The following is a 20,101-nucleotide window of genomic DNA, read 5'->3' on the forward strand; positions in this document are numbered from 1 at the left end:
AAAAGACAGCTATTTAGGAATATATACTAAACAAAATGGAAATCAGGGCCCTACATTGCTAAAAGGTTGTGCACATGTTTGCATATTTTACTTATATGGACAGTATTTTGTAAAAGGAAAGTCCATATTTCGTGTTTTTTTTTGTTTTAGGTGTTTTAACTATTGAAAGAAAAAGAAATGTAAAAGCTGCCTTTATTCTGAAAACCTTTCTGGTTTTAGAAAATGTTGCTGCGTTTTCTATTTCTGCTGACATAGAAAATGTCACTGGCAATGATGCAAAGCAGCTTGAATAGTTTCTATTCAGTCTTGTGAAACAGCAAAGTTCAATGTCTTGAAATATTTGAAAAATGAAACATTTACTGTTCTTTGAGAAGTTGTCTAAACAGACTATAAATCCTAGGAGATACCCCATTAAATGTATATCTTACTTCGATCTTCACAAAGAATCACTCATATAAAAATGTAAACACGTGTCAACATTTAATCACCTCTTAAAACTGCTGAAATTAGAAGGAAGGGTGAATTATTGCAGCCTTTGTAGGGTTGTTCAAGTTTAATACTTTATAATACTTTTTTAAATACTTCAATGTCAAAAATTGGAATTAAATGAGAATCATGTACCAATACACTTTTCACTGTTTCAAGGTCCACAGTCATGAGATCCTTAAGTTACTGCAGATGAGGGGTCCTGCTTCAGTTCAAAACCAGAGAAAAAGTCTGCTTTAGAGAAGGTTTCAGCTTCCTTTTTCAGATGGAAACAGGGCAGATAATGACTCGATCCTCCAGCAAAACGCTGACCACCAGGAAAAAGAAGTACAAGAGAAACATAGTGAATCCCAGCACCTTATTCATCCTCCAGTTACAGACTGCAATGGAGATTATGACGAAGAGCAGCATGATGAAGAGCAGCACAATGGCACAGAAGAGTCCATTGCTGCTAACAGCCACTGGACCAAAACCATGGATGGACGCGTACAGCAGCCAGGGGACTGGAAGACTTTTGAATGAGACAACGGTAAGAGAAAAAAAAGGTAATAAGTCAGATGGTATTATAAACACTCTATTTACCTAACCATTGACTGTATATGAGAACTGGACTGACTGGCCCCTCCCTCCATACATTCAAAACAGGAAGTAGAAGAAGCACAATTCCATATACTTGTATTGAGATGTAAACAGCTATCAGTAAGTCATTCTATTTGTCAGAATAACCATTCTTGCTCTGCTACCTTTTCCTAACATATTCTTGCTAGGAAGTTCTAAACTGGCCAATCAGATTCCTCAATAAAAGTATGTTGTTCCTGCAGGCCCCCACGTTTAACTTCATTTAACTTTCGAAACGTTTGATTTACAGATTCTCCAGAGTCTGTTTCAAGTGGTAAGAGTGTGGACCTCCTACAAGCTTAATCCTGATTGGCTGTAGAAACACTGACCAAGATCGATGCAGATCTATCGCTGCTAACTGATGATGTGTGGCTCCAAACAGTGCAACCTCCACATTGCAAAAAAATAGCGATTGAAGGTTTTTGTTGGAGCCTGAATTAAGCAATTTTTTATGGGCGACGCCGTCCAGTTTCTTATGGACAGTCAATGGTCCTGATGAATCAAGTTACAAACGCTCACCCCACAGTGATGTCAAAGATGTTGCTGCCCACTGAGCTGGACACTGCCATGTCCCCAAGGCCTTTGCGAGCTACAATCACACTGGTAATGAGATCAGGGATGGATGTCCCTGCAGCCAGGATTGTAAGCCCCATAATCTCCTCAGAGATCCCAATGGTCTCTCCAACCTATAAAGATAAAGCAATATATGTAGAAGCTGCAAAAACTTTAATGGACTCCACAGTTAGTCTTAGAGTAATTTCATAGGAAAACAGCCTATTGAATCATGTTTTTAGTGACTTGTAGCCTAATTGTGACTGACCTGATGAGCCCACCACACCATAAGGTATGAAAAAATAGCAATCCACATGATGGAGCCCAGGAAGGTGATTGCAAAGAATTTCCTAGATTTCTGTGGATTAAAGTAAGACGTGATCAGGTATTAGACTAAAAGAGTTTTTGTTTTAAAGCTGATGTCTGCCTCATACCTCTCTGCGAACATCAGGAACAGTTAGCCACAGAGGGAAGACAATGGGCAACAAGAAGAGGTAGGTAGCTTGTTTACTAGGCGTGTCAGGCCACTGCAACGACAGGGGCTCATCTTCTTTTTCCTCTTCTTCTCCCTCATCCTTCTCATCATCATCCTCCTCCTCTTCACTAGACTCGTCGCTGTCGTCCTCTTCATCCTCCTCATCGCTGCCTGATTCTTCTGAGCCCCCAGACTCCCTCTGCTCTGCTGGCACATCATCCTGAAATGAAGACGTCTCCTTGACTGATGACGGTGGAAGTGCACAAACATGATGCATCGAACAGCTAAATTAGTAAAACACTTCTGTTTGAAGAGTTGCAGCGTTGTTAATTGACTCTTACATAGACAGGTATCAAAGACTGACTTCTGGGCTTTTTGAAAGCCATCAGCACATGGGTGCGGAGTACCTTCTTGTCATCTTGCTGCTCCTTCTTCTCTTTGTCTGTGGTTGGAGCAGCCTCTTGTTCTTTGGTCTGGTCTGTTTTCTTCTGATTGTCTGTAAGAGAAATCCCTAACTTTTTCATCATGTCTTTTCTGTTGAATTTAGTGGTTCAAAAAATAGTTCCCTATCAACACAGTAGTCAGTGAATAATTTATCAGTATATTCTTTTTACAACAAAGTAAAAAGGTCAGTTATTTTTCCCACATTGCTTGCAGTATTCAACAAAACAGTCATATGACATTTAAAATTTGTACTGATTCTTTTCCTGTGGTAATCTCTGAATCTACTTTGTTAAAGGGAAGCTATCTAGATGGAATTCCCTGTTTAGTTGGGCCTATCCCAGTTTATTTATCTTAAAAAAAGCCCAGAGGCAGACATGTCTAATCTTAATCCAACATTTATTACCATACTTTGACAAGGTAGATCACAAATGTTAAACTGGACTAAATTTAATAAATAAAATCAAGTATTAAGACTCCAACAAGTCATTTTTTGGAAAAAAAATTTTAGTATAAGATAGCAGTGCTAAATCCTTACAGGCATCGCTTTCCTCAATATTTTGCCTTCTATCATCAAACCAATAAAATTGTTGTGTTTTGTTTTGTTTTTCACAGGTTTAGCATTTACAAAGAAAGTCAGATATTTGTGATCATTACATCTTCTGTAATCTGTGTTTATGAGAATCTGTGAGATGTTCATTGCAGCTCACAACTGCTCAGATTGACAATAGTTTAAAAAAAATTGAATAACATAAAAAATGAATAGGAAAAGAATAAGTCATCAATTTCAGACATGCAACCAAGATTAAAGATTTTCATAAAAGATAGTCATTATTTTGGTGTGGTACAGACAGAAACCAGTCAGATATGAATCTCATACACTTTTTTTAAATCTATTATTTTTACCAAGTTATCAAGTTTGAAATGTAAACTACTGTGGTTTAAATCTGAGTCGGACTGCAAAATCAAATGAAAGGTGACGGATAGTTAAAGTCCTGCTGGTTACCTTCACCTTTGTCCTGAGTTTTGGGCTCAGATTTCCGTCTAGCCACGCTTGTCAGAATCTCAGCCTTTTCCTTAAATTTTCCTAAAACACAAGCATACACTGGCATCTGTAATAGTTACTAATCCACAACAATGACAGAGGCCAACAGAATTACACCAAAAAACGGATGAGGGAGCAGATATTCAAAAACAGCAGTTACTGGTGTCTAAAGAGAAAGTTGTAGCAACTTTCAGTCACAAGTTTGATACAAAAATGACATTGGCAAGAAAGAAAATGTCAATATATCTAAAAGTCCTTTTCAGTTAAAAGAAAAAATTAGCGTAAAACAACATTTTTGCATAGAGATTTTTGAAACTAGAAATAGCACAACACAGTTATATGTTCAAGATTGTTGAGTAAATAATAAGTCTCCCTGAAAGGATTTATTTTGTTACCTTAAATGGTCCCAGACAAACAGAAATTTCAACTTTAAGGATCCATGTCCCATTCAAGTAATCTTTTTGTGTGGCAACAGGAGAAAAATGTTTTTAAGATAAAATGGAGTTGTGCCATTAGTGTCAAAAAGAAAGGAACTCTACGAGGAGACAAAGCTGAATCAATGAAATCTTTTTAGAGCCCTTTCCAGTCATCTTTTGATCACAGCGTTAGTGGTGCTGTATTTTTGATTATGCTGTTTTTTGCCAAATTTGAAAAAACATTATTGTTTTCTAGGACATCGTTTCTCAAAGGTGGCAGGACTTCATCAGAAATGTACTTCGGGGTAGTGGACGGAACTGTTGATGAGCCTCCCCTCCTTTCCCATCATCCCTATGTTTACACTCTCTCCCGCAGGCTTACAGCCCCTCACAATCCCAACCTAACCTTTTTAGTGTAACAAAAATGGCCAGCAAGTGTACAGTTTTGAGCTAGATGCCAGCTCAAAGGAGGAAATGAAAATGTACATGGATCTAGTCATGTACAAGTGGATGCATCGGAATAGAGCGGGGCAGTGAGCTTGAGGCCCGCCAACTGTAACACGTACGTCACTGATACCGGTTTCTCCAGCAGCTGCTCCTGATCACAACATTCAGAATAAAAAACTGTTCCAAAATGCAATTTTAATATTGATTTTCTTTATATATGTCGCCCATCATCATAAGAATGCTACAAGAGCACGTTAAAAACCCCAAAATCATGCTTTTATTTGGAGTGGGTCTTTAAAGGGTATCGTTTTGCAGACTGTGTTTGATGTAAACTTGGCAGATTTTTAGCTAGCTTCCATGATAAATTTAAAAATAGATAAAAGACTGAAATCTGATTCATTGCAATGTAGGATTCTTTATTTCTTTAATTAAATAAAATCACCTCCTCTCGAGGTGCAGATGAAGATAAGTAACATCAAGTCAAGCCACTGATTCATCTCACGTTTTTTTGGTTCCACGTGAGAAGATTTTCTGTGAGAGCATGAAGTGAGTGATTGTAGCCTTGATCCAGATTGGATGGGCTCATTCAGAAGCTGATTATTGTGTACAGTTTATTGTGGAGTAACAGCTTTAATGAAAGGATGCTTGAAAGTGAAATTAAAGGTCATGAAACTGGAAGACGTCTTTTGTCCACCTCAATCATCTGCTTAACAATGATTAACAAATGCTTAATCATTTGTTCGTTTCATAAAATATTTTCAAAATAGAAGAAAATTGGCCAGCTCCAAAAGGATTTTAAATCACATAATAGAATTTTGAAACTTTCTGGGTTGACTGTATGATTGCATGTCTTTTGTTACATTAGCCTACAAATGAACTCTTCACTAGTCTAGGGGAGGAGGGGTATTTATCTACTTAGTATCAATCTGGACTTAGTGATGCCTTCCCACAGGACACAAGCTAATCCATTCTACATTGAGAGGATGAAGGAAACTATAAAAGTTGTTTTCAAGAAATTTATGCTCACCGTTTCCCAGGGGATCCAGTGTATGAATCATCAGTTGGAATATGGTATTTCTCATGGTGCTGTTGTGCAAAGAAGCTGAACTCCCCCCTCGCTGAAGGGACGGCTTCAACTGGAGGGAGGAAAAAATATATAGCTAAGGTCATGACAGCTATATTATGCACAGACAAAAACACTGCAGAGACAATCACTTCATTGTGGATGACAGGATGTTTTTCTCAAAAGACGACTGAGCATGAGCCAGAACTTCTATCATGGCTCTCACTGCAGACACACAAGTCAGGACCCAGCATGAACAAATTCCAAACATTTGGAGACAAAACAACAAAAAGACGACTGTTCTTTTACAGGAAATTGGTAACTTGGTTCCATTATTACCTTTAACCGATTCTTGTCCTCTGGAGCAGGAGGGGTATTCTCTTCAACGTTCCCATTTGTCTGTGTACAACAATTTTTTGTTCAGTGATGAGTATTAGTTGATAACTCTGGACAAAAGTTATGTCCTTTTTGTCAAGTTGAAAAACAAGCTCATTTGCTGTTGTTGTATATTTGTCATGTTAGGGTCATGTCCTGATTACATATTAACAAAAGTGTTTCCATTGTTTTTTGGCATAATGGGATTCTATGAAGGTGATTGGATCGTCTTTACACCTTTAAAAGATAAATGTTAAATTTTGAAAATTGACTTAACTTTCCTCTAAGTGAAGAAATTAGTCAAATACAACAATGAGCAAAATAATGAGAAGAGAGCTGTAGTCTTCTGAAAACCTTTTATGGAAACCGGTTTTCCAAGGGGTCTGCTCACACTTACAAAGCAACTTTGTAATATATTTGTGGGTAGAGTAAGAAATTTAGCAAAACACTTATTAACACAACACCTGCAACTGACTGGCAAACTGTCTAGGGTGTAAACTGCCTTCACTCAACAGTAGCTGGGAGACGCTCCAGCAACCTCTGACCCATAAGGGATTCAGAGGTCCAGAAGATACATTGATGGATGAAAACACAGGTCATGCAAAATCTGAGAGTTTTAAAGGTATCAGGTACCAGGCATGGTGGTATCAGGACCTGTCATGTAGAATAAACTAGACAATAAAAAGTCTGTTGCATAAATTAAAATAGTGATGAAAAAGATACCTTAAATGTTGTAAAAATTGAACTCTACAGCAAAGTATTTTATTCAGTTGAAAAAAGAAACCTCAACGTGAGCCATCAGGCCTGCTTACCTTTTCTGGTTCTTCCACTGCAATAACTTTCACAATGATCTTGTGTTTGTGGAGTTGAGTCTTGAAAGCCCGTTCCAGTTGTACATTATACTTCATAAATACCACATAGAGAGAGTAACAGGCCACCAGCATCATGCTCTCCCACCACAGTATGACGTTATCCAAGAAGAAAATTATCAGTAAGATGAGGTCAAGTATGTAGAATGATACATCTCTAAAAAGTGGCCACCAGGTGAGGTGAAGCACCTCTCGGGAAAACAAGGCGCACATTCCAATCACGAACAAAATGTTAAAAACTGCCGAACCAACTATGGTGCCGATACCCACGTTGCTGTGTGCGATGAAGACCCCTATCAAAGAGGTGAAAAGCTCTGGGGCAGAGCCTCCGGCAGCCATAAACGTGGCTCCTGCTACGTCATCAGAGATTTCTAATTTGTAAGTGATCACACCGAGTGCAGGCACAAAGAACTCATCACAGACGATTGCAAGAGACACAAACATGTACACCATCCCCAAGATGTGGAGGATCACCCATCCTCTTCTGCGGTCTTCAATTGAGAAGATGTCTTCTGGGTAGTCACCCTTTACATGAGCTTCTCCAGGCAAAACTGGAGGAATTGTGGTAACAGGAGCTGGAACTTGGGGAGGCGTCTCTGCTGGAGGTTCAGGGGCCACATAGATGCAGTTCACCATAGTCCGGTTTGTTGTTGGCAGAGCAGGTGATTCTGTTGGGGTGGATGCTTCTGACTCCGTAGCTGTTTCTGTGGTAACAACGTATGTGTCCATGTCCATATCTCTCTGTGTCTGGGATGCCACGTCCATCTCTGTTGTCGTTTCATCTGTGGGCTCTAACCCATGTGGGGTGGGAGGCCTTGTCTGCACCTCTGGCTTTAATGTTGCCTCCTGAACACCCTCTGCCGAACCTTCCATGTTCACGCCAACCTGAGGCTGTGGAAAAGGCTCATACAGCTGGGCACTGATGGTCAGCTGGTACAGGGTGCAGAGGAACACTCCCGAGAGGAGAAACAGGACCCGGCTCATCTGCAGTCTCTTCCTTCTTGTATAATGCATTTTTCCTCCCAAGCTGAGTTCCCGATGGCTACGTGGAATTGTTATGCAGCATAAACAGGCTTTGACGGAGTCGAGCTCGCTCCCTTGCAGGAGACCATTGGGTAACGGATTTCAAAACCTCAATGGCATTATTCATGTCATGAAACATTTGGAAAATCCCTCCTGAGGCAAATTAAAGAAAAAAACAGAAAAAGTGATGCAGTGTCATTTGACTTGATACAAAAATCAAAAATGTTCAGTCGTTTTTCAGTTATAAGGTGTTAAAGCTTTTCAATGTGCTGCTTTTCTGTCAACATGATCATGAAAACACCAGAGACAAAGATAATATCAGGGCGGAAAACATTAAACACTGAACTTTCAATAACATTAACATATCGAACCATGTTAAGAACTCAATTCATCAAATGCAAAGACAACAGAACAAGTCATTTTTTTGAAATACAAACCTACCATTGTATTTATTTCTTGCAAAATCTTCAGTGTTGAGATGTCCAAAGGTATAATGAAAAAGTATGTTCGATGACCAGACGGTTATGTAGGACACAGAACGAGTCTTCACAATGGATCAGCATAATACTTAACACCTGAAGTTGTCTAAGAGGATTAGGTACATTGTCTCACTCTCACTTTGTTAGCATACCTTAGTAATGACAAACACGATACAGTCAAAACATTTATTTTCCTTTTTAAGCTGTTGTCCTCCTTGCTTTTACAACTCAAAACATAAAACTCTTGTTTAGGCTTGAAAATAATATTTTACAATACTTATACTGATTCAATCAGTTAAATATTATGTTCAAGCATATTTTTTTTATTTTGGCAAATAAAAAAGCTTCATTTTTATAAGAACAGATGAAACACATCGTCATATGTGTCACTCAGGATTATCCAGAGGTCAATTTTCCCAAACTAGTTTTAAAACTAAACTGCAAAGTAAATGAGGGAGCATGAGTAAAACGCCAGGACTACTCTATCACACGCGTGCAGCATGACAGCACTTGTCATGAGACCTGACACCTGCAAACGAGCAAAATCCGCTGTGTTTTTTAAAGCCACATTTTCCAGTTTTAGTGAAAGTCTCTTTTTTCCCCTAAATTCCGGGTTTCAAACGAATTAAGTGTTTATATGAAAAAGAACTTTCTCGTTTAAAGTAAAACATTAAGAAAGGGACAAAATAATAAAATATCAAAAGATTGTTTATTGTGGAGAGCCTAAGCAGGAGTACAAGTGAATGAAATATTCCTCAGAGGTTAATAAACAGTAAATATTACACAGACATGAGTATTAAACAGTACAAAAACAAGAATAATCTGGTTTAAAATACAGTCCTGTATTTGTTTACATTATACTAAAAGACCAACCCCAGTGAAAATTGTGCTTTTATTATTTTCTTGTAGAGTCTTATTGATGATGGAGGACATATGTTAAGAAAATTAAGCTCAAAATGGCTTTTCTAAGAATTTCTTTATTCAAATTGTAAATCAGGAGCACACAAACTAAGAGAAGGGGGGGCGGGGTTGCTCTTCGTCAACGGTCCCGCTCACAACTCAGGTTTTAAATATATATATATATATATATATATGTACCGGCTGGGTAGCTCGGTTGGTAAGGTGCAGGACTGTCATGCAGGAAACCCGGGTTCGATTCCCAGGGCGGAATGAACAATTAATGGTAATGGAAAAAATGGCAACGGAAATGGGGCAATTACCATGGAAATGAGGCAATTACCATAACAATGACGGGCAATTAACATCACCCAGTGAGGGTCCTTGGGCAAGACCCTTAACGCTGATGCCTACCTCACAACATGAGAGACAATGAACCACATGTCATGCCGGCTAAGACGTCGCCCGGCCAAACAAGGTCTGCGTCAGGTGCTGGGGGACCAGAGCACCCTGATGGAAAGTGGGCTACTGGAACAAGACGGAAATGGACTAGATGTGAAAACAAGGTTCTGTTAGAATGCTACTACTCGAGTAATCCCACCCAGAGGGGTTACATGCAGAGAATGTGGAAAGAATGGATGCTTCGAAACCCACAATCAAGGCTAACTGCCAAACAACTGGTAGCCCAGCGTACTAACATCCACAAACGGCAACTCCTATCACAACTTGAGATTGAAGCGATACAATACAATGCCACAGGAGAGCCAGAACAGGTCAGAGAGGAGGTTATACCACACTCCCACCCTGAGATTGGGTACACAGCCCCAACAACCACAATTCCGCTGAGCGAGGCAGCAAGTGACCTGAAAGACAAGATCATGTCTACAATGAAGACTAGGCAACCCCGACACCAGCTACAACGGTTAAGTGATGTACCGCCTGAAAGTCTACTGGAAACTGTGAATGAAGCATTGAGGGCAATTCCTACCACAACCATCACAGAAACCAATGAACTGGTTTACACTTCAGCAACAGTGATCCTTGAGATGCTTGGCTATAAGAGCAACCATGGAAGAAAACAGTACCCACCATGGAAGCAACGGTTAGAGGCTAAAATCAAGGCAACTCGGAAGGATGTGAGTAGGCTGACAGAGGCTCAAAGAGGTACAATGAGAAAGCAAGTACCTAAGAGATACAGCCAGATGCCCATACCTGAAGCACTGGAAACTGCCAAACAAAGGCTCCTAGCCTTGAGCAGCCGCCTAAAGAGGTACACAAGAGACAATGAAGCCAGACGAATAAACAGGCTCTTCGCAACTCAACCTGCAAAAGTGTACGCTCAGTGGCAGGGTCAAAACAGCCGAGCAGACCCCCCAAGGCTGGAAACTGAACAGTACTGGAAAAGTATATGGGAGAAAGAGACAGCACATAACAGCAATGCCCAGTGGCTGGTCTCTCTGAGAAAAGAACATAGCAACCTCCCTGAACAGAATCCAGTAACCATCACAGTGGCAGACATCCAAGAAAGAGTCTCAGGTATGAAGAACTGGACAGCACCAGGCCCTGACATGATACATGCCTACTGGCTAAAGAAGCTTACCGCACTCCACGAGCGCCTGGCAGCACAAATGAACCAGCTGCTAAGAGATGGGACTCACCCCGAATGGCTAACGGAAGGGCGAACAATCCTGATCCAGAAGGATCCCTTAAAGGGTGCAGTCCCATCCAACTACCGGCCAATAACCTGTCTCTCCACAACATGGAAGCTCATGTCTGGCATCATTGCAACTAAGATAAATAGGCACATGGATCAATTCATGAGCAACACACAGAAGGGCATTGGTAGAGACTCCAGAGGAGCCAAACACCAACTCCTGGTTGACAGAACAGTCGCTCAAGACTGCAAGTCACGACACACCAACCTGTGCACAGCCTGGATTGATTACAAGAAGGCCTATGACTCAATGCCACACACATGGATCACTGAATGCTTGGAGCTGTACAACATCAACAGGACTCTAAGAGCCTTCATAGGAAACTCAATGAAGCTGTGGAAAACCACCCTTGAAGCCAATGGGAAGCCACTTGCACAAGTGTCCATCAAATGTGGGATATACCAAGGTGATGCTCTGTCCCCACTGCTGTTCTGCATAGGTCTGAACCCCCTCAGCCAAATAATCAACAAGACTGGCTATGGATACCGACTCAGAAATGGGGCCAACATCAGTCACCTCCTCTACATGGATGACATCAAGCTATATACAAAGAGCGAGCGTGACATTGACTCCCTGATCCACACCACCAGGATCTACAGTACTGACATTGGGATGTCATTCGGGCTCGAGAAATGCAGCCGGATGGTGACAAAAAGAGGCAAGGTAGTCCACACAGGAGGGGTCTCACTCCCAGAAGGAACAATAGCAGACATTGAGGACAGCTACAAGTACCTTGGAATTCCACAGGCAAATGGCAACCTTGAGCAGGCAACAAGGAAAGCTGCAACAGCTAAATACCTACAACGAGTGAGGCAAGTCCTGAGAAGCCAGCTCAATGGCAAAAATAAGGCCCGGGCAATAAACAGCTACGCACTGCCAGTTATCAGATACCCTGCAGGAATAATAAGATGGCCAAAGGAAGAGATACAGACCACGGATGTTAAAACACGAAAGCTCCTCACCATGCATGGAGGGTTCCACCCCAAATCCAGCACCCTGAGACTGTATGCGAGCCGCAAGGAAGGAGGCCGAGGACTAGTGAGCGTAGAAGCCACTATCCAGGATGAAACATCCAAGATGCATGAGTACATCAAGCTCAAGGCCCCAACTGACAGTGTGCTCAGTGAATGCCTCAGGCAATGGAGAGCAGAGGATACAGTGCTGGAGGACAGATCCTCATGGGAAGACAAACCCCTGCATGGGATGTACCACCGGACCATAACTGAAGTGGCTGATATCAAGAAGTCCTACCAATGGCTAGAAAGGGCTGGCCTACAGGACAGCACTGAAGCGCTCATCCTGGCAGCTCAGGAACAAGCCCTGAGCACCAGAGCGATAGAGGCTCAGATCTACCACACCAGACAAGACCCAAGGTGTAGGCTGTGCAAAGAGGCGCCTGAAACAATCCAGCACATAACTGCAGGATGTAAGATGCTGGCAGGTAAAGCATACATGGAGCGCCACAATCAAGTGGCTGGAATAATATACAGGAACATGTGTGCAGAATATGGACTGGAAACCCCAAGGTCAAAATGGGAAACACCTCCGAAGGTGGTAGAGAATGAGAGGGCAAAGATCCTGTGGGACTTCCAGATCCAGACTGATAGGATGGTAATGTCGAACCAACCAGACATTGTAGTGGTGGATAAAGAACAGAGGAAAGCCGTTGTGGTGGATGTGGCAGTGCCAAGCGATGGGAACATCAGGAAGAAGGAACATGAGAAACTGGAGAAATACCAGGGACTCAGAGAAGAACTGGAGAAAACCTGGAAAGTGAAGGTGACAGTGGTGCCTGTAGTAATTGGGACACTTGGGGCAGTAACCCCCAAGCTGGAGGAGTGGCTACAGCAGATACCTGGAAAGACATCAGACCTCTCAGTCCAGAAAAGCGCAGTGCTAGGAACAGCTAAGATACTGCGCAGGACCCTCAAGCTCCCAGGCCTCTGGTAGAGGACCCGAGCTTGGAGGAGAAACCACCCGCGGAGGGTGAGAGGGGCGTTTTTATTTTTATATACATATATATATGTATACATATATATAGGCCAAAAATAGCATAATCATTATTAAAAGATCACTTAAAACTCTACATCAAAAGACTAGAGTGTGCAATATCTGTAATAAATAGAGGGAGGTGTGGTATACTTGTACAAACTCTTACACAAGAAAAAGCAACTTTTGTTAATAAATCTAAGGTGTAAACTGACCAAAAATGTCCTTGTGTGCATTAAAATAAGGTATCAAATATCAGAATAACAGGAACTTTTTTTGCTAAAGCAAAAGTTGAATTCCTCTCATCTAGAATAAGGGACAGACAATGATGCCAAGGACGAAAAGAATGCTTGTGACCACAAAAATGATGTAAAGCAGGACCAAGCTGGCACCCAAAGCTTTATTCATCTTCCACTTGCAGGATATAATGGAGACGATGGCCAAGACGAGCATGAGGACGAGTAGCATCATGCTGCAAAAGATCCCTTTGGAGCTGACACCTGCAGGAGCAAAACCGTGGCTCAAGGAGTACAGCAGCATTGGCAGCGGGAGACTTCAGGAATGAACAAACAAAAAAGAGGAAATGTTGGAGGTTTCACGTTTATGTCCTCCGGTGCTTTTTGTTTTAGAAGTTCAGCGAACGCTCACCTCACAGTCATGCTGAAGATGCTACTGCCTATACTGCTGGATACAGCCATGTTCCCCAGGCCTTTGCGAGTCACAATTACACTGGTAATAAGGTCAGGGCTGCATATAATCAAGATCAAAATCCCCATAAATTGCAAGCCTTCTGCAGTTTCTCCAATCTACAAAAAGGAACCAGTTTTCAGTTCAACTTTAAATTATAGGATTCAGTATTTTTTTTGTGACAGACTTTGTTGCAAGAAATATCTAACCTGATAGGTCCACCAATGTGTGAAATAGGAGAAAACACAAATCCAAATAATGGAAACCAGGAAGGTCACCGCATCTTCTATATTTCTTTAAAAGAATCACAGGAACATGCCAATAAAAGCCCAAAATTGCACTTTGAGGACAGTTCACATGCAAGTCTTACCCGGGTTCGGACATCGGGAATGGTGAGCCACAGTGGCAGCTTGATCTGCAACAGGAAGAGGTAGATGGCCCGCTTACACCGGGTGTCCACCCGGTGTAAGCGGGCCAGACTCCTGAAGGAGGTCTTTGATACCATTGGCCCCTGGATAGTTGGTCTCCTTAACTCCTCTCTTGTCTCGGGGTGTGTGCCAGCTGCTTTTAAACATGCTGTTGTGCACCCCCTTTTGAAAAAGCACAACTTGGATCCCAATGTTCTATCAAACTTTAGGCCGATCTCCAAGTTGTCTTTTCTTTCAAAAATTTTAGAGAAGGTGGTTTATCTACAACTGCAGGAGCATCTAACAAATTATGATATCTTCGAGAAGTTTCAGTCAGGTTTTAAATCCTGCCACAGCACTGAAACGGCTCTCCTCAGGGTGTGTAACGACCTGCTTCTAGCTGCTGATTCTGGGGCCTCCACTGTTTTAATTCTTTTAGATCTCTCTGCTGCTTTCGACACAGTGGATCACAGTGTTTTATTATCCCGACTGGAGCACTCTGTCGGTGTGAAGGGCACAGCACTCAGTTGGTTCAGTTCATATTTATGTGGCAGGAGTTTTTCTGTCCAACTAGGACAGTGCTCTTCTTCAGAGGCTCCGCTCAAATATGGTGTACCCCAGGGCTCAGTTTTAGGCCCACTTTTATTCTCACTTTATCTGCTGCCACTGGGGTCCATTTTTAGGAAATATAACGTGTCATTCCACTGCTACGCAGATGACATCCAGATCTATCTTCCCCTAAAATCTGGAGGAGCGGATGTTCTCGACAGATTGCAGAACTGCTTAGCAGACATCAAGTCTTGGATGGAGCTTAACTTCCTCTGTCTAAATGAAAACAAGACAGAGGTGTTTGTCTTTGGAAAGACTGACCTGCTGACAGGCTGCTGTAGTGCTGTTGGCCCCCTGGACCCTTCAGATGCTCCATTCATTAGAGATCTTGGGGTAAACCTTGACAGACATTTTAAATTTGACAGGCAGGTCAGTGTTGTAGTCCAGTCTAGTTTTTATCACTTGAGGCTAATTAGCAAAGTCAAGCCATATCTTCCTCCTCACGCTTTGCAACAAGTGATTCATGCTTTGATCTTTTCCAGACTGGACTACTGTAACTCTCTGTACAGTGGTATAGATCAGTCTCTGCTCCGCCGCCTCCAGCTGGTTCAAAATTCAGCGGCCCGCCTGTTAACGGGGACCAGACGGTGTGAGCATATAACACCGATATTACGCTCACTTCATTGGCTGCCTGTGTCTTTTAGAATTACTTTTAAGATTTTGCTTTTGGTTTTTAAATGTCTGAATGGTCTGGCACCTCAGTATCTTTCTGAGCTTCTGCATGTTTATCGTCCTTGTCGAGTCCTTAGGTCTGAAGATCAAATGCTTTTAGCGGTTCCCAGGACTCGGCTTGTGACTCGGGGAGACAGAGCCTTTTCAGTTGCAGGTCCTAAACTCTGGAATGCTCTCCCTTTTTCTGTGAGGTCTGCCAGAACTGTCAGTAATTTTAAGACTCTTTTAAAAACACATCTTTTTACTCAGGCTTTTAACTCCAGTGAGCATATCTAGTGGGCCAGCTTGTTCATTGTTCATTTTATTAATCTTATTCTTTTATTGTTTTATTGCTTTAATTGTTCAATTGATTTTATTGTTTTATTCCTATTGTTTCTTTATTGCATCGTATTGTTTGTGATTTTAGTTGATTTTATGTTAAGCACTTTGGTTGCCTTGGCTTTTATAAGTGCTATACAAATAATAAATTGATTGATTGATTGATTGATTGTGTCAGACCACTGCAAGGAGCGGGATGCTTCTGGACCATCTTCTCCCAGAAGCACATCTGCATTTACCTAAAAGAGAATCAAAATCCAATAAAATTGTCAACGCTATAAAGACACCTTTACAATCTTCAAAGAAACTGATCATACCCTAAAGATTTTACTCTTTTCTTTTACTTTTTTTTTATCTTACATGTTTACTGTGCAAAAAGAGAATTATTCAAATCAATATTAGTCTGAAGTGCTAAAATTCTCTTAGTATTTGTGAGGTTTTCAATTGTACATTGTATCTTGAAATTGAGGTTATAAAACATGCCAGCAAGGTGAGGTAACAGCAGCTTTAGTCCAAAAACTTTCATCTATTTTGGATTTGTATCACAGGTTTGATTTACAATTCAAATAAACATGGATTTTTTTTTATTTTAAATCCAATTTTGGTCGACAATGCTAAAGTTTTTAGGTCACACAGATTGTATTTTAATCAATAAAAGTAGGAAATCATAGTTAAGACAAAGAGAAAAGCCTTTTTTTTCCTGAAAAGGTTGAACTACTTAAACGTGTCATTCTGTAATAACATGACATTATTGTATAATATTGTTCTTTTTTTTTTTACTTTAGAAAATACTGTACCTTTTCTTTATAGTGATTTTTGACATTTTTACTGCCTTTCATTGTGTTTGTATTAATATTGGAACTTAAAAATAGTCAGTTTGTTTTTCCGTTTGTTTTATGTTGATTTGCTATATAAATATAACAAAAATTTGATTTTCACTTTGTTTACAGACATTTCATGTGTGCATTTACAAGTCTATTAATTCTTTATTAAAATGTCCTTAAAAACCTGAGACCCACTTTCATGAAAAATGTTGTTGGTGTTTTTAAAATGTTCTTGTAGCATTTTTCTGATGGAGGACAAATTCAAAGAAATTAAGCTCACAATTGCATTTCTTAGTATTTCTTTATTTAAATTATTTTAAAACAGGAGCAGATGTAAAAATGCAGTTAAAAAAAATACTGGGCGGGGCCACAAGCTCCCTGATCAACGCCAGTGGTCCTGCCCAAAACGCAAGTGGCAAACTTCTAATGAGCAACTGCCGCTCTGCAGAAACTATGTCCAAGAATAACACAGATTTCTGATTTTGGCTAATCAGAATTAACGACCACTGGGAATGCTTTGAAAATAGATCAAAAGATGATCAGAGAGGGTATTTAAAAATGCTAGAAACACACTTCTGCTGATGACAGAACTGCAGTAGTATTTTTCTTCTTTTTCATTCTGTTCTTTCTTTGTTGTCCTCCCATAATTTCAATTCATCCTTTTTTTTTTAACCCGTTTTACCCCTTTCTGAGTCACAGGACTGCCAGAGCCTAACCCAGCTACTGTTGTGGGCAGGTCGGGCAAACCATAGACCAGTCACCAGGCAGGCTGTTGCAGGGCCACACAATCACACACACTCACAGTCACTCCTAGACACAACAATAATAATAATAATAATAATAATGGATGCTCAAAGCGCTTACAAGGTGTTCATTATTCATTCACACTTGGTGATGGTCACTACTGATGTAGTCACAGCTGCCCTGGGGCAGACTGACAGAGGTATGGCTGCCAGTACGCACCTACGGCACCTCTGACCATCACCGGGACATTCCTGCACAAGGAGGGGGAAGTGCCTTGCCCAACGACACAGCAACAGTTGGCTGGGGGAACAGGGATCAAACAGCCGACCCTTCGATCTTTGGGCGACCTGCTCAACCGCCTGAGACCATGGATGTAGAGTCATCAATCAACCAATGAAGCATGTTTTTGGACTGTTGGAGGAACCTAGAGTCCCTGGAGACAGCCCCCGCATGCACTGGAAGAACACGCAAACTCCACACAGAAAGGTCTGGACCAGACTGGACCAGGCAAGAGGCAAGAGCGCTGACCACTGAGCCCCCATGCACCAGCCCTTCAATTAACGTGTTGGATTATTGTTTGTTCAGCCAGTTCCACACATTTCCCTCTAAAAAAAGATCCTGAGAAATTTTAAAGAGTTTTGATCATAAATCAATGGGACATTTTAGATTAACCCTTGTGCTATCCTAGGCACTTTACCATTGGGAGTTGGGTCATCTAGACCCACTAGACAGTGCGCTGAACCGTTTTTCTTCAATGATTTGTGATCTTCACTGGTGTCCATGGATTACATGAAATTTTTCCACCTTTATCCACCTTTGTCCACTTTTGTCATGGTAGGAATAACATGTCAATGGAAGGGTGGGGTCATCTAAGATAGCACAAGGGTTAAAAGGCACAAAAATCCCTAAAGGGGTGATTCCTGCTCACCTTAGGGGAGGCTTCAGCTGAATTGTCTGTCTGAACGGGCTTCAGTTTGCGGAGGATAGACTTGAACACCATCTCTGCCTGAGTGTTAAACTTCATGAAGGTGACATACAGAATATACCCTGCCACCAGAGCCCCGCTCTCCCACCACCTTATAGCATTGTCCAAGAAAAAGAGCCCGACTAAAATGAGGTAAAGCAGGTAGAATGACAAGTCCCTGAAAAGTGGCCACCAGCTCAGATGAAGAACTGTCGGAGACAACCCAGCACACATTCCTGTCACAAACACAATTCTGTAAACTCCTGAAGCGAAGACTCCCCCCAAGCTAACTCTGCTGTCTGTGAAGAAGACTGTTACTAGACTAAAAAGAACACTGGGAAAGGATCTTCCAGCAGCCATGAAGGTGGCTCCAACTACATCATCAGAGACGGCCAACTTCTCCATAATTAGACCAACGGCAGGAACAAAGAACCCATCACAGATGATTATAAGTGACACAAACATGTACATTATACCCATCCCTTTCTGCGCTGTTCAACAGAAAATAAATCTGCAGGGTATCTATTGTAATGTGGAACGTCATCTGGGGAAACTGTGGGAGCGGTCATAGTACTGGAATCATCCGGCAGCTTTGTGTGAAAGTTCTGGAGGTTTGCATCATGAATGCCTGGAGATGCAGAAGCAGAACTTTTGCCATGTCCACCTCGGGTCCTAAGATATGCATGATCTGTGGACTCTGAGTCAAAAGTCATCTCCTCCTCCATCTCTCTTTTGAAGGTTTTGCCAAAATCTCCATCCTGAGTCTCTGGGAAAAGATAATCCAGCTGGATGCTCATGGTCAGACGGACAAGGGTCCAGAGTAAAACCCCAGACACGATAAACAGACATCTGACCGACATCTTTTCTGTTCTGAAAACATAAAAAGAAAGGAAAAAAGTATGTTATTAGGTGAATACATGTTTGTAACGGTTTAACAGACTTTATAGTTCAGGCTAAGGGGAAATTTGAAAAGAAAATCAAAAGGCACTACTGTCATATTTCTCCTTAAATATGTCAACAACATGATTTTGCCCTCAAATATTCAACCAAGAAAACTCGTTACACCATGTAAGATATACAAGCATTAAGTCAAACTTTACATGAAATAAATAAATATAAAACAAGATTCTAAATAATTGAAGAATAAAACTGAGGGACTTACGTAAACCAGCGCGGAAGTAGAGGTAAAGTTACTGTTTGGAGGATTCCTTTTGTCAAAGCAATGACGTAGGAGGGCGGCATTCAAAATGAGTCGGGGGCGATGTAGCGCGCTAAACTTGTAATCAACTGAAGAAAAGTTTTGTTTAAACCGGTTCTTTTAGATAGCCTATCTGGTCAGATATCTACGATGAAGTCAGTTTTAAACTAAGAACTTCAGTACCGATGAAATATCTATCTAAAAATGTGTCCGGTGAATCAAAAATTGACTGGGAAGCCAACTTCAGCAAAACTCTCTCATCTAATTTTCACAACTACAATCAAAACCTAGAAAAAGGCGCTGCTATAGATATATTGTTGTTCCCTGACAAATTTTGTATGTATTTATCAGTGACGTGCGGTGAGGTTAATGGCTGGTGAGGCACTGACGTCATCAGTCAGATTTACAAACATATGAACCATGAGTATAAATAACTGAGTAACTTATTCACCATTTGATTGACAACAGTTAACGTTTTGTTTAAAATATAATTTCAACATGTTTTTTTTCATATACAAACTGCAGCATAGAAAAAAGCACAAACGTTATTATCGTCTTACCTTTAGTTGTAAATAAAGTCCATACGCCGCTCCTTCTGAAGAAAATGACTTGCCGCTTGCTATCACTTCTTCTAGTATTTTTAGCGTCATAATCTCAGGGCTCACCGGCGCCCCCTAACATGAGGCACGAGAACTGCAACATGAGGCACGAGAATGTCTGGCCTCACCCAGCGGCTTTTTCGCCGTCGTTTAGCGCTCAGCACAAGAAACACGTCCCTCACATACAGT

At 41.2% G+C, this 20,101-nt stretch overlaps 2 protein-coding genes across 4 annotated transcripts; both read right to left on the reverse strand.

The window, feature by feature from the left end:
- Positions 1–458: 458 nt before the first annotated feature.
- LOC101172077 (sodium/potassium/calcium exchanger 1) lies at positions 459–8,476 on the reverse strand. Of its 2 annotated transcripts, XM_011476092.3 has the most exons (10): positions 8,252–8,463; positions 6,731–7,963; positions 5,883–5,942; positions 5,508–5,616; positions 3,579–3,659; positions 2,539–2,627; positions 2,091–2,351; positions 1,925–2,014; positions 1,624–1,790; positions 459–997 (listed from the first exon to the last, which is right to left on the reverse strand). In XM_011476092.3, the coding sequence occupies exons 2-10, from the start codon at positions 7,799–7,801 to the stop codon at positions 748–750; spliced, it is 2,178 nt and encodes a 725-aa protein (XP_011474394.1). In that variant the 5' UTR covers positions 7,802–7,963; positions 8,252–8,463; the 3' UTR covers positions 459–747. The 2 variants fall into 2 exon arrangements, with proteins under 2 accessions (XP_011474394.1, XP_020559695.1); XM_020704036.2 differs by lacking the exon at positions 3,579–3,659 and having other exon boundaries at positions 8,252–8,476.
- Positions 8,477–12,948: 4,472 nt separating this feature from the next.
- LOC105354221 (sodium/potassium/calcium exchanger 1-like) lies at positions 12,949–19,922 on the reverse strand. Of its 2 annotated transcripts, none has more exons than XM_020704038.2 (7): positions 19,874–19,922; positions 18,080–18,985; positions 15,760–15,822; positions 13,948–14,034; positions 13,787–13,871; positions 13,539–13,696; positions 12,949–13,443 (listed from the first exon to the last, which is right to left on the reverse strand). In XM_020704038.2, exons 2-6 carry the CDS (start codon positions 18,593–18,595, stop codon positions 13,632–13,634), a joined length of 816 nt encoding a protein of 271 aa, XP_020559697.1. In that variant the 5' UTR covers positions 18,596–18,985; positions 19,874–19,922; the 3' UTR covers positions 12,949–13,443; positions 13,539–13,631. The 2 variants fall into 2 exon arrangements, with proteins under 2 accessions (XP_020559697.1, XP_020559696.1); XM_020704037.2 differs by lacking the exon at positions 19,874–19,922 and adding an exon at positions 19,278–19,633.
- Between the last annotated feature and the right edge of the window lie 179 nt (positions 19,923–20,101).

This window comes from Oryzias latipes, chromosome 6 (assembly GCF_002234675.1).
Source record: "Oryzias latipes chromosome 6, ASM223467v1".
In the NCBI taxonomy this organism is placed as follows: Eukaryota; Metazoa; Chordata; class Actinopteri; order Beloniformes; family Adrianichthyidae; genus Oryzias; species Oryzias latipes.

Excerpts from the sequence above, each read along its gene's own strand:
- LOC101172077 (XM_011476092.3), bottom strand. The coding sequence starts at position 7,801 with ATGCATTATACAAGAAGGAAGAGACTGCAGATGAGCCGGGTCCTGTTT. Across the intron at positions 2,628-3,578 it reads AACTCAGGACAAAGGTGAAG|ACAATCAGAAGAAAACAGAC; the intron begins GTAACCAGCAGG and ends TTTCTCTTACAG. Across the intron at positions 2,015-2,090 it reads TTCCTGATGTTCGCAGAGAG|AAATCTAGGAAATTCTTTGC; the intron begins GTATGAGGCAGA and ends TTTAATCCACAG.
- LOC105354221 (XM_020704038.2), bottom strand. The coding sequence starts at position 18,595 with ATGGGTATAATGTACATGTTTGTGTCACTTATAATCATCTGTGATGGG. Across the intron at positions 15,823-18,079 it reads CAGCTGAAGCCTCCCCTAAG|GTAAATGCAGATGTGCTTCT; the intron begins GTGAGCAGGAAT and ends ATTCTCTTTTAG. Across the intron at positions 14,035-15,759 it reads CCCGCTCCTTGCAGTGGTCT|GACACCCGGTGTAAGCGGGC; the intron begins GACACAATCAAT and ends TTACACCGGGTG.